We start from the raw sequence: 12525 nt of genomic DNA, 5'->3' as shown, positions 1-12525 counted from the left end.
ACTTCTCCCAATCATCAGAGCACTTATTATACTGTCCGATAAAGTCTTGTTAAATTGTCTGCCCTTCCATTAGACTGCAGGCTTCAAAGAAGTGTGCAAAATAGCTGCCTCCATTATTATGCCAACACAGTTCCTAGCACAAAGAAGGCCCTCAGTAAATATTTGTCTCTTATAGCCCACAGGATAGGGACAGGCAGGAGGCTAAAGGTGGAGGAATGTAAACATGCTCAGGCAATGATCCAAATGAGTCCTGGGCTTAGCAATTGTCGTAACTACAAAGAAATCAAGAAACACTTATACTCTATACAACCTCAGGTTTAGGGAAGGTTAGGGTAGGATCAAGACTCAGAGTTAGGTGGTTTCCAGCTCCTCCCAAGTCAAGCCACCTTGTTGTGGTTTCATTATGATCCTTGAATTGAAATCTCTGATCAGACACACCCATACTTAAAAGCATACTCACAATTTGCTCAAAGGACAAATAGAAATGATTTTTTTAAATTATCATGTTCTGTATTTGTAGAACAAGTCCAGCCTATTATGTTGGTATTTAAGATGTGATCATAAATAGTAACTATGTTGTATGCCTAAATATGAACAGATACATACATATATGTAAATATATACATGTCATAAAATATTAATCACTAGTACCCTCTACTGGTAGAAATACCTTATCTGCTCAAATGAATGGTCTTATTGCCCTCTAGTGACCACAACCTATAAAGAGAAAATCTACCAGCAGATGGGAGCAGTTCCTTGGCTATAATAATAGGGTTTTATGTTCTTTAAGCATCTAATTTTCTCAGATTCTGGTTTATATTACAGGGGTGCAACTCTCAAGACTCTAGGGGGGTCTCTGGGGGGTTTCACACAGCTCTTGCCAGCTGTTAGCACCAGTATGAAGCTGCTTTCTCTCCTGCTTCTCATGAACAAGAGGTCAAGGGGAGGCAGAGAAGGCAATGGCTGCACTAGTGTGAGGGCAAGAACAGCAGCTGTGAATGACTACCCTGGACTCCCTAGGGAGTTAGGAGCAGCTTGAAGAACACATGTTGGCTCTCCCTTGCATATTATTCACAGTTGTGTACTGTACTAAAATGGCAATTCAACATAGTCCCTGACTTATTTTTTAAATATCTCCAATGCTATAACAAATGATGTAGCAAAGATCCTTTTGTAAAAGGGATCTTTGTTTTTATTTACCACATTTTGCAAGTCATTTCTACTCAAGTCAGAAGAGCCAAGCCTCTTTCAAGGTTTAACTGAAAGGTCACCTCTTCTATGAAGCCTTTTCTGAATTCCCCAGATAAAAGTGACTACTCGGTTCTTTATGCCAGCATATATCTTATATAGATCAGAATGGTACTTAGGACATTATTTCTATGCTTTTATTTTTAACCTATAGTTTCTTAATGTTCACATTTGTCTACATGCATATTTCTCCACCAAACCCTAAGTTCCTTGAGATCAAACAGCATGTCTTATTCATTTCTGCACACCTAGCATCAAGCACACTCAAAATGTTATCTACCCATAGATCACTGCCAGTTACCAGTCCATAAGGTAAGCATAAAAACTGAAGTATTTAGAAACTTTTATAGCAACTTGACAGGATAATTCTACACCTGTTGAATCTAATTTTAAAAAATGGGGTTTATATTTTGTGTATTTTAATTTTATTTTTCTGGTAATTAAAAATATATATATATATATATATGACAAGGTCTATCTGGAAAAAGTCCAGCCATTGTTACTATAATGAGAATATTTTGCGTGATATCACTGTAACCTGGTAGTTAAGGAGAGTGGACTGGAATACACATACATGAACAATGATGACTTCACTGTACTAGTCAGGGGGCGGTAGACACCACTGAGTAAGCATGTGTACTGTGTGGCCATTGTGTTCACAGTGACTGAGCAAGTAGAGCAACGAATCTACATCAAATTTTGCATTAGGCTTGAACATTCCCCTGAGGAAACTATTTGGATAATTCAGAAGGCTGCAGCTATGGCAACTGGTGATTGGCAGCTTCATCATGACAGTGTGCCTGCTCATGCATCATGCCTCGTGCAAAGTTCTTTGGTGAAACATCAAATCACCCAGGTGACTTAGCCCCACTACAGCCCCAATTTGGTGCCCTGCAACTTGTGGCTTTTCCCAAAACTAAAATCACCTTTGAAAGAGAAGAGATTTCAGGATTGAGATTTTCAGGATGATGACATTCAGGAAAATACAATGGGGCAGCTGATGGCAATTGGGAGCACTGTGTAAGGTCCCAAGGTGCCTGCTTTGAAGGGGACTGAAGCATCATTGTCTTATGTACAATGTTTCTTGTATCTTCTTCAATAACTGTCTCTATTTTTCATATTATATGGATGGATACATTCTGTATAGACCTCGAATTATGAAAATACTGGTCAGCAACCAATGGGAACTTTTTAAAACAATGGTCTCTTACCATTTACAATTTGAAAAGCACATAGTTTCATTGTTGAGTGAGGGAGGAAAGGAAGAAGGAGACAAAATATAAGCACTTTACATAATATTCAGAAAGAACATACCTATCTTTGTTGATTTTAACACTTCCCTGGAGGGTATTTTCTTCTTTAATTCTCGTAAGGTTTCAACTAGATTCTCTTTGGTTTGATCAGGAAGCTCCAACATAGTTTTCCATCTTTTTATGTCTTCTACAACCACAACTCTCTGGGAAAAAGAACAGTCATTTGGAAAATGGAACATTTTCATTAGAAAGACATCTGCCTTCACCTGAGCTAATGGGGCTCCTATTGACATCTGAATTATTGATTATGACCTGAACCACAGCACAGTGTGTGTGATAGCCCCAAATGATGGGTAATTGCTTAAAAGCAGGTCCTGCTTACTGCAAATCAGGAAGAGAGTTGCATCTATTAGGAAAAGTGCAAGTTTTAATCTTACCATGTCAGACACCACTGGGCACTTAGCAGTGAGAAGCAATAAGGATAAGAAGAAAAGAAAAACGATGCTGAGGTGAATCAACCCTATAGCTCACTTAAGTGTTTTAATTCATAGACAAGGACAGAGAGCAGAAAAGTCATAAAGACAAATTTATTTCAACAATAAAAGCACACTTCAACAGTTCCCACTTCCTAGATGATATAATTCAAACTGTCTCTTGTTTGAAGAATTTTTTAAAACTTCAAACACAGAGAGGTAGAGTAATTCACTATTTATAATGAAAAGTTAACATTTTGCCATTTTTCATAAATAAAACATTACAAAGTTTAAGTTTCCTTACACCCTTCAACAAACTCATTTCCTTCCTTCCATTCCTAGAAGAAACTACCATACTTCCATTAAGTGTAACTCCAAAAATTAAGCAATCTGGATGAGGGGATAGGAAAGTTGTTTGTTCTGTGTTGCAACTTTTCTATAGTTTCTATAGTAAATACACACAAAATAATAAAGTTGTTTTTATAATTTAAAAATTCTTATCTTGATGGTTATTACCCTGGGGATGGGTCCCAGTTAGGGAAGTGGGGGTACTGGGGGTTCTGGGATTCTGGCAATATTCTGCTTCTTGATCTGGAGACTGGTGACACAGGCGTGCTCACTTTGTGAAAATCTGTCAAGATGTACACTCATGGTTTGTCCACTTTTCTATATGCACGTGATAGTTCAATAAAAAGCAACAGCAAAAAGTCTCAACTCTCTCCCCTGGCTAGGGTCTGCTTCCAGCCTAGCAGGAGTGCTGGGAGGAGAAGATGTCTGACCCTTCCTTCCCTATTTTTGCTCCTCCTCCTCCTTCTCCTCCTCCTCCTCCCCCTTCTCCAGCATTCGGCTTCTTTGCTTTGATCTCTGACTCTTCCAGGTTCAAAGCTATGAAAAGGAGGAGAGGTAAAGACAGGAAAAGCTTACTTTCCATTGTGATACTATGTTAATCAGGTTTTACTGCTCTGGGATATTTTCAGTAGGAAAGTATAAATATCAGATCATTCTGCAACTTGCTTTTTTACTAAATATATTTTCATTTATTCACATTGATATATGTAAGGCCAGATGAACCACTTTAATAGTACTGTATATACAAGTATCTTAGAAATTTAAAAATCTATTCTCCTAATGAATATTCAGGATTATAGATAGTGTCTATTTAAACTATATATACACCTAGAGATATATTAATGTAAATATATAGATATATATCTCCATGCACAGAATAAGTGTGGGGTTCTACTTTATTTTAGTGAACTCTTTTTTTTCATCCAAAACCTTGGGAAGATCACAATCTTTATGCTGTTTCATTAGACTAATGGAATTTCTTTAGTTCATTTTTCTCAGACATGTTAGCCCTGTTTTGGCTCTCAGCTTCAAAAGGGGGTTATTAGCCTGAGGACTTATGTGCAATCCCCATACTGGCCCTTAAACCCTAGCCCCTAAGCATTACATCTGATTTCAATAGAACTATTCAACTTCAGCTCCCACTTGCAGCTCTGGGTTTAGATTTCCTCTTTTTTCCTGGCACCTGAGGATTTCTTGTTCTTGCTTTCAAGTTCAGCTCTGTGTTAAGAGACTTTTTATTCAGCACTTCCACATGGTCAAAATGAGGTTCAGGGTTCCACTCAGCTCATTCTAGCATATGGAACTACAGAAACCTAAACTCTTTAGCATGGTATAAAAGGCCTTACATGACTTGGCTCCTGACATCATTTTCAGCCTCTTCATTTGCTCCAGATACACCAAAGTATTTAAAGCTGCCTAAATGAATCACAGCATTTCACTCTGTGCCTCAGATGTTGTTTCTTTGCCTATTTATTTTTTAAGACTCTATTCAAGCATCACCTTCTTTATGAAGCCATTCTTGCCTCTCTCCCACCACATTTGACCAAACTCCTTTTTGGGTCCCTTTGTATTCTGTACAGACTTCTATTACTGTATCTCTGCTTTCTGCATATAGTTATCTACAAGGCTGTCTTCCCCACTGGACTATGAGCAACTTGAGGGCTGGAATAATTCATTTGTCTCTCGATCCCCAGTGCACAGTACATGTAATTGAACAAAGCCATTTCTACCCTCAAGGACTAAGTACAGTATAGTTTTCAGATCTGAAATTTTAGGGCAGAAATAGAAAATATAACAGTCAGTTTCAGAGCAGAAGAATTCCATACATACCAAAGAATGTTTCCTTATTTCTGTCCAAATATGGGCCCAAAACAGATATTTCAAGTTTGTATCAGAATTATGGAGAGGAAAAAGGGAAGTGAACATGAAATATCAATGGGATAGCTACAACGAGTAGTGGAATGGTTATTGCCAGAAAGAAGAGGTGCTCTTCAAAATACCATCTGGTCTTATAGTTATGGCTGGCTGAAATATCAAGTTTGACAAAACCAATTAGGGACAATGATTCTCTCATAAGCAATAACATGGCACCATTACACTGGTGGGGGCAAGGGACATATATTGGCTAGTCAATCCTACAAAGGAAGGAAAGGTTTCTAGAGCATTCTTAGGTGCTGAACCTAAAAAAATTAGTGTGTTCTAGAATCTTTTAATAAAATAAATTCTCCTGTTGCAACCAACAGAAGAAATTACTTACCCTTAATGGAGTAAGAAGAGCTTAACCAAATTAACCTTTACCATTCAAATATACATATATGAGCTCTACCGATTATCACTTTTATTGAATATGATAAGGCGATGGCAAAATTACTTGTACTATACTGATAACAGAAGTACAATGGTCCTAATATTCTAAGATTTTTATACTTTCTTTACATGGCATTCAGAAACCTCCACTTTTTTTAATAGTTTCTCCTATAAGTGGCAAACTGTACAATCAGATCATCCAGTTCAAATCCCAGCTCTGCCATTTACAGCTGCATGACTTTGTGCAAACTACTTACTCTCTCTGTGCCTTAGATTCTTCATCTGTAAAATATAAATGATAAAAGCATCCATTTCACAGAGCTGTTATTAGAATATAAAGAGTTAATTTATGAAAAGCACTTAGCAAAATGCCTAGCCCATAGAATTGGGCTCAATAAATGATAGTAGTCGTCATTACTACTATTACCATCAACATTATCATTCTCAGTTCTAGTTTTACTATACAAGCCTCTCCTTTTCTGTACATGAAAAAAGGAAACTTAGTTTTTACTACATCCCAGGCACACTGCTTAACCCTTTCAACATGTATTTATTTACTTAGCCTTCACAACAACACTGCAGGTTAGATCATGTTGTTTCCGATGTTACTGATGAGGAAATCGAGGCTTGAACATTCAGCACAGTTTTTGGCATCAAAATGTGATGCTGGTATGTGGCAATAAATCATTTGACAGAGAGTAGAGCTAGCTAACTCTCTAGAACTCACACCCCAACTCAACTTGGTTTTAATTTGTCATTGTGTACACATGAAAGTAAGCATGTGTGTGTGTATAAAGGAAAGAGAACAGAAAGTGCCACTTACTGAATAGTTATCTGTCACTACTTCTCTCTACCTAGCCAAGTCTTTCAATCCCCTTTAAGGTTCTCTGACCACTAAAATAGACACTGAGCTCTCTTCTCTCTTACTCTTATTAACCAAAAAACAATTATTGTGTAATAAATCACATATGATTTTGTATCATTATTTAATAATTTCTTATGCTATGATCCTCTAATAGGAAGTCCCATGAGGACTCATACTTTGACCTTGAATGTCTCTTATTTTCCCTAGAGTGCCTAGCATAGTGCTAGACATAAAATTATTTCACAATAATATTTATAGAGCCCTGACTTGTGTGGCTCAGTCGGATGGGTGTTATTCCACAAAGTGAGAGATCACTAGTTTGATTCCAGGTAAGAGCACAGGCCTGGGTACACATGCTCAGGCCCAGGCCTGGACCAATGTTTCCCTCTCACACTGACGTTTCTTGCCCCCTCTTTCTCCCTCCCTTCCCTCTCTTTAAAAATAACTAAGTAAAATCTTTTAATAATAATAATAATAATAATAATAATATTTATAGAATAGTTTAATATCTAGACCCTACAAAGGCATCTCCAAATACAGATGATTCTTATTTACTCAATAAATTTTTACCTACAATGTAGCAGGGACTGTATTAGGTCTTGGAGCAGAATTAGAACAAAATAAGACACTGTGTCTCAGTCTTCAGGAGTTTATATTAGACTGAGGAAATACAGGTAATCAGATAAATAAAATATAGTGAGGTAATGCTATAAGAGATAATTGAGCCAAGTGCTAAGAGGGTATTGAAGAGGGAAGGATTAACTCTCCCAAAGGATCTAGAAAGCCTTTCAACATTCACTTATTTAACAAATATTTACTGACTACTTAAATATGTGTCAAGCACTACAACAGGTCCAAGAATACAGAGGTAAATAAAATAACCAAGGACCCTATGTTCATGAAATTTATAATCTAGAATTCACAAGGAAAGTTGCATTTGAGTGGGCTGACAAATGAGTAGGAATTCACTGTGTAAAAAGAAAGAGAAAGGCTTTCCAGGAGAAGGGACCGGCAACATTCAAAGCCCCAGAAGCACGAAAGAGAATAGCTTATACAGAAAACAGCAAGCAATGCGGTGTGGCTGGGAAGTATTTCTGTGAACAGGAAGCTACAAGGGATGAGATGACAGGCTCACTGGGTCAGAACAGAAAGGGTAATATATGCCATGCTAAGGCTTTTAGAGTTTAAGTTCATTTGGTCATTCAGAAAAATGTATGGCAGACTTCTATATGCCAAGCCCTGTGCTAGGCACAGGGGACACAACATAAATAAGACATACTCTTTTAAGAAGCTTAGAGCACTTTTAAGTAGGAGGGCACAGGCATGTAAAGAAACTTACAATTAAGTACAAACAAGTGCAATGGCAGGGGCATGTTAAGATACAGAGATGGGCCCTGGTTTGTGTGGCTCAGTGGATTGAGTGCTGGCCTGTGAACCAAAGGGTTGTGAGTTGATTCCTAGTCAGGGCACATGCCAGGGTTGCAGGTCAAGTCCCCAGTAGGGGGTGCGCAAGAGGCAACCACACAATGGTGTTTCTCTCCCTCTCTTTCTCTCTCCCTGCCCCTCTCTCTAAAAATAAATAAATAAAATCTTTTACAAAAAGACACTTTTGAAAGAAGACACAGAGATGGCTTAGAGAATGTAAAACAATAAAGGAACCTCATTTAAAATGGAGTTTGGAGGTCAGAAGGAGCTGTCATAAACTACCAATAGATGCCAACTGCAGACCTGAATAGGAAGAGATCATAGCTTGCATTCCCAATAAGAAGTGTCTCTACTGTACTACCAAAGGTAGATGGAAGATTTTCTACTTGCCCAGCAACAAACACAGCCAATGGCAATCCTCAAAACTCAGCCAATTAGAAGCCATCACCACTTCTGAACTCTTTCCTCCAAAGGACTTACCCTCAAAGCACCCCTCCCCAACTTCCTCTTTCTTCTCTATAAAGTTTGCTCTCCTTTGTTTACTCAACTTGCCTGTAGCTTGTGCTATACAAGGTCTGCCCAGAAAAAGTCCAGCCATTGTTAACATAATGAGAATGATTTGCACAACATTGATGTAACCCAGCAGCCAAGGAGAGTGGACTAGAATGTGTCTGTGGGAACAAATGATGACTTCACTGTACTATTCAGTGGGGGTGGTAGATGCCACTAGTGAGCTTGTATACTGTGTGGCCATCACATTAAAAATGACTGAGTAGCACAACAAATCTGCATCGAATTTTGTGTTAAGCTTGAACATTCCTCTGCGGAAACTATTCTTGATGATTCACAGCTATGGCAACTGGTGATTGGCAGCTTCATCATGACAATGTGCCTCCTCATGCATCATGCCACGTGCAGAGTTTTTTGGTGAAACATCAAATCACCCAGGTGACTCAGTCCCTCTACAGCCCTGATTTGGTGCCCTGCAACTTGTGGCTTTTCCCAAAACTAAAATCACCTTTAAAAAGGAAGAGATTTCAGACCATTGATGACATTCAGGAAAATACAATGGGGCAGCTGATGGCGACTGGGAGAACTGTGTGAGGTCCCAAGGTGCCTACTGTGAAGGGGACTGAGGCATCTTTGTCCTATGCATAATGTTTCTTGTATCTTGTATCTTCTTCAATAACTGTCTCTGTTTTTCATATTATATGGATGGATACTTTCTGGACAGACCTCATAGAATGTTTGTGTTGAATTTCAGTTCTCTGCCAATCCCAAATAAACCCATCTTTACTGGTACAAATAACTGGCTGTTTTATTTTTTAAATCAACAAGAAGGAAGTGATTATATTGGCTCTGTATGTGGTGGACAGAAAGGTGGTCAGGAAAGGCCTCATAGTAGAGGAGACTCTTGAATTAGATCATGGTGAACAAACAGGATTTCATAAACACTTGCATAGTACCTAGAATGTGCCAGGCTTTGTTGCAAACACTTTACATAGAGGGTGGGTCAAAAGGAGGTTTACAGTTGTTTGTATGGAAAATAATATGAAAATAGTAACACAAGAATAAACTGTTTTGCATACTCACAACTGTAAACCTTCTTTTGCCCCACCTTGAGTATTGAGTTGCTCAAACTTCATAACTACCTTATAGATATTATTATAATCCCATTTTATAGATGACAAAAGACACAGAGATGCTAAATAACTTGTCCAACATCACACCAACAGTAATGGTAGAGCTGGGATTTTAACATAGACAGTTTGGCTCCAGAGTCTGTGTTTTTAATAACTATACCATATCATCTCCAAGAGAAGGGAATAAAGCCATTCTAGGGAAACAGGAAAGCATATGCAACAGTACACAGGTATGAAAGAGCACATATCAGTAAATTGTGAGTGGCTGACACTGGATGACATGTACTTTAGAAAAGCCAGCAGAGGATGAGGCTGGCAGGTACCAGGTCATAGAGGGCCTTGTGTGTCATATAAAGAAATGCCTTTATTGACAGGGAATGAGAAACCACTGAAGGATTAGGCATGGAGATGACTTGAGTAGATTTTCATTTTTTTAAGACTTACTTCTCTGGCTAATGTGTGGAGAAGAGAATGACAGGGGGATGCTAAGTTAACAGGCCATGGCACTGCTCTAGATAAGAATAACAGCTTTGAATTCATAGTGGGAGATGTAAGGACAGGAAAGATTTTTAGGAAGCAGAATTGAAAAACTGGATACAAGAGAGAAAAGAGTTAAGGATGTTTCCGTTTCTAGTCCTAGTTACTTGGTATATGGGTATAAAAAGAAATACAGGAGAATAAATAACAAGCTTGAAAGAAAAGCTATTGCATTTAATAGAAATGTTATTCCATGTGCCTACTGTTTACCTTGATTCCATAATCTTCATATGACCTATTCTCATCATCATACAGTGATTCTCAACTGGGACACAATAGTAGAGACATAGAGGGTAGAAGGGTCAGGTAGAAGTAAATTAGAATCTGGGTGTTTGTATGTGAGTGTACGTGTAGTTTAATTATTACCCTCCTTTTTTCCTTCCACACAGTCTGATCCCACAATCCTGCCCACTACCATCCCTCATTGAGAGTCACTGCTGTATACAATTATCCATGAATACTCTAAAAAAACATAGACAGTTGAAAACTTGAATGTGTTCCATGAAGTCACAGAACTGCAAGACAAGGAAAGATTTTAAAGATGATCTAGAGTTCAGTAGGTCTCAACCAATCAACCAATAGCTGCTTGGAAATATGAGGGTATTCTTGGTTAGAACAATAGGAGATGTCTGAGGGCCAGGGTCATTAAAACTTTCTACAACTCACAGGACAGTTTCAAACAATTAAGAATTATCTTAACCCAAATGACAACAGTGCTCCTTTCAAAAAACAGTGACATTGTTTAACCCTACATTTTACAAATGAGGGCAAACAGATCCCAGAGAAGGAAATGACTTGCTGAAGAACTCCCAGTTGCACAGTAAGGGCTAGAACCCTGGGCTGTTGTTTACTGTACTCCCCTTCATTGCTTTCTTTTCTGGATCTGGTAAGCCTGTGGCATATCTAGAAGAGTCCATCTGAGTATATAAGTCAAGTACACAGAATGCCACCTTGCTATCACAATTCTTTGCACATTTTCTGTAGCCCCAGATTCCATTCTCACCCAAAGAAATCTAGGCTGGAGGTCCAAATAAGCAGTCATCAGCATGGGAAGTCTTAAGATGAATAAGATCACCCTGGCTAAATACGTGAGACATGACAAAGCTCTTGGGAGCACAAACATTAGAAGTCTAGTAGAGGACTAGTAGAGGAGGAGAAACCAATAAAGGAAACAGATTAATTGGGTATCTTTGTTGATTGACTTATTCTTAGTTGTCTATCCTTGATTCTGTCTCTATTCCTTGATTCTTTCTTGCTAAAACACTCAGGCTGCAAAGAGTCCATTAAAACAGTCTCTTTCACTCTCAGCTGTAGCTATGGATGGAGGTCATGTGATACAGTTCTGGCCAACAAGATAGGAGGGTATACAATCATCTCTCAGCCTGAGTTTATACAGGGTACATAGAATCACTTGGTACTTTAACATTCCTAATGGACAAAATTTTGCACAAGAATAACACAGGGGGAAAAATATACTATAAAGCCAAAGTAATGAGAAGAGTGTAAGAGGAATACAGGAATTGATAAATAAAAGTCAGTACAGGGTATGGGGGAAACAAATTAGGAGTGGTTGGGTACACTTTGGGGAGGAAACAGAGCAAAAATAATTCACAGGTCTTCCATAGAACTCTTCCACACCACCTTGCTATCGTAGTCCATTTGCATGTTTTCTCAAGTCCCAGATCCCCTCTCACCTTCAGAGATTCAATCGTGGCCTGCTTGTAAAGCTTTCTTCCAGGATTTTTCTTCTGAGGACTACTCTGGAGTCTAGGCGTTCGAATGACGAATTTATCCATTTCTAGGGGACTCCAACTACCTTCACGTGCTTGCAGTGTGACCTGCTCAAGAAAAAGGGCAGGTTCTAAAACGTCATCAAAACTGCTGGAATGTGTGCTCCCTAAAGTGACACTATCGGGTCTATACACTCTGGAAGCATTCCTGAATCATGAGGACTATTTACAGGAAGATTTTCTCCTTGAAAAAGAAACATCTTCCTAAGAAATGAAACTTGTACAATGGTGGGTCTGAGTTAGGAAGGACCCAACTTTCGGAAGTGCACACTGTGGTGGGGACTCCAATATCGATCCAAGCCAATACTGGTCGTAGTGACAAGCCTCTTTCAACTTAGGTTGGGTTGTGGCAGGGTTAAAGTTGTTCCACTGGGTTAAACGGAAGCTCTCTTAACAACCACCCCAGCACAGCCGCAATCCCAAGGGCTCCCCCAGTAACCAGCAACCAACAACCACTTCCAGATCTCAGCAGGGTCCTCACAGGAAGCAGCCATCTCCATGAACTGCTTGGTGGTCAAAGGACCCTACCCGCGACTAGTCCTCCGGATTCCCAAGCAAAAACAAACACCATCTTCCTCTTCCCTCAGCACTCAGGGAGCCCAGAAAGGGGAACTAGCAACGGTCTGACGTGAAACC

At 39.0% G+C, this 12525-nt stretch overlaps 1 protein-coding gene across 3 annotated transcripts in view; it reads right to left on the bottom strand.

Moving 5' to 3' along the window:
* The window catches only part of TCEANC2 (transcription elongation factor A N-terminal and central domain containing 2), a 33368-nt gene that overhangs the window by 20681 nt on the left and 162 nt on the right, over nt 1-12525 (bottom strand). For all 3 annotated transcript variants that reach the window (XM_054573533.1, XM_054573537.1, XM_054573545.1), the window contains exons 2-3: nt 11794-11937; nt 2563-2704 (exon numbers count right to left, since the gene is read on the bottom strand). In XM_054573533.1, coding sequence (XP_054429508.1) covers nt 2563-2704; nt 11794-11895 — 244 coding nt within the window. In that variant the 5' untranslated portion in view covers nt 11896-11937. The remainder of the gene's footprint in view (nt 1-2562; nt 2705-11793; nt 11938-12525) is intronic.

This window comes from Pteronotus mesoamericanus, unplaced genomic scaffold, assembly GCF_021234165.1.
Source record: "Pteronotus mesoamericanus isolate MK-2021 breed Mesoamerican mustached bat unplaced genomic scaffold, CSHL_Meso_final contig_105, whole genome shotgun sequence".
In the NCBI taxonomy this organism is placed as follows: domain Eukaryota; kingdom Metazoa; phylum Chordata; class Mammalia; order Chiroptera; family Mormoopidae; genus Pteronotus; species Pteronotus mesoamericanus.
Note: the sequence above shows the minus strand (reverse complement) of the source record. Positions and strands in the feature narration are given on the sequence as shown.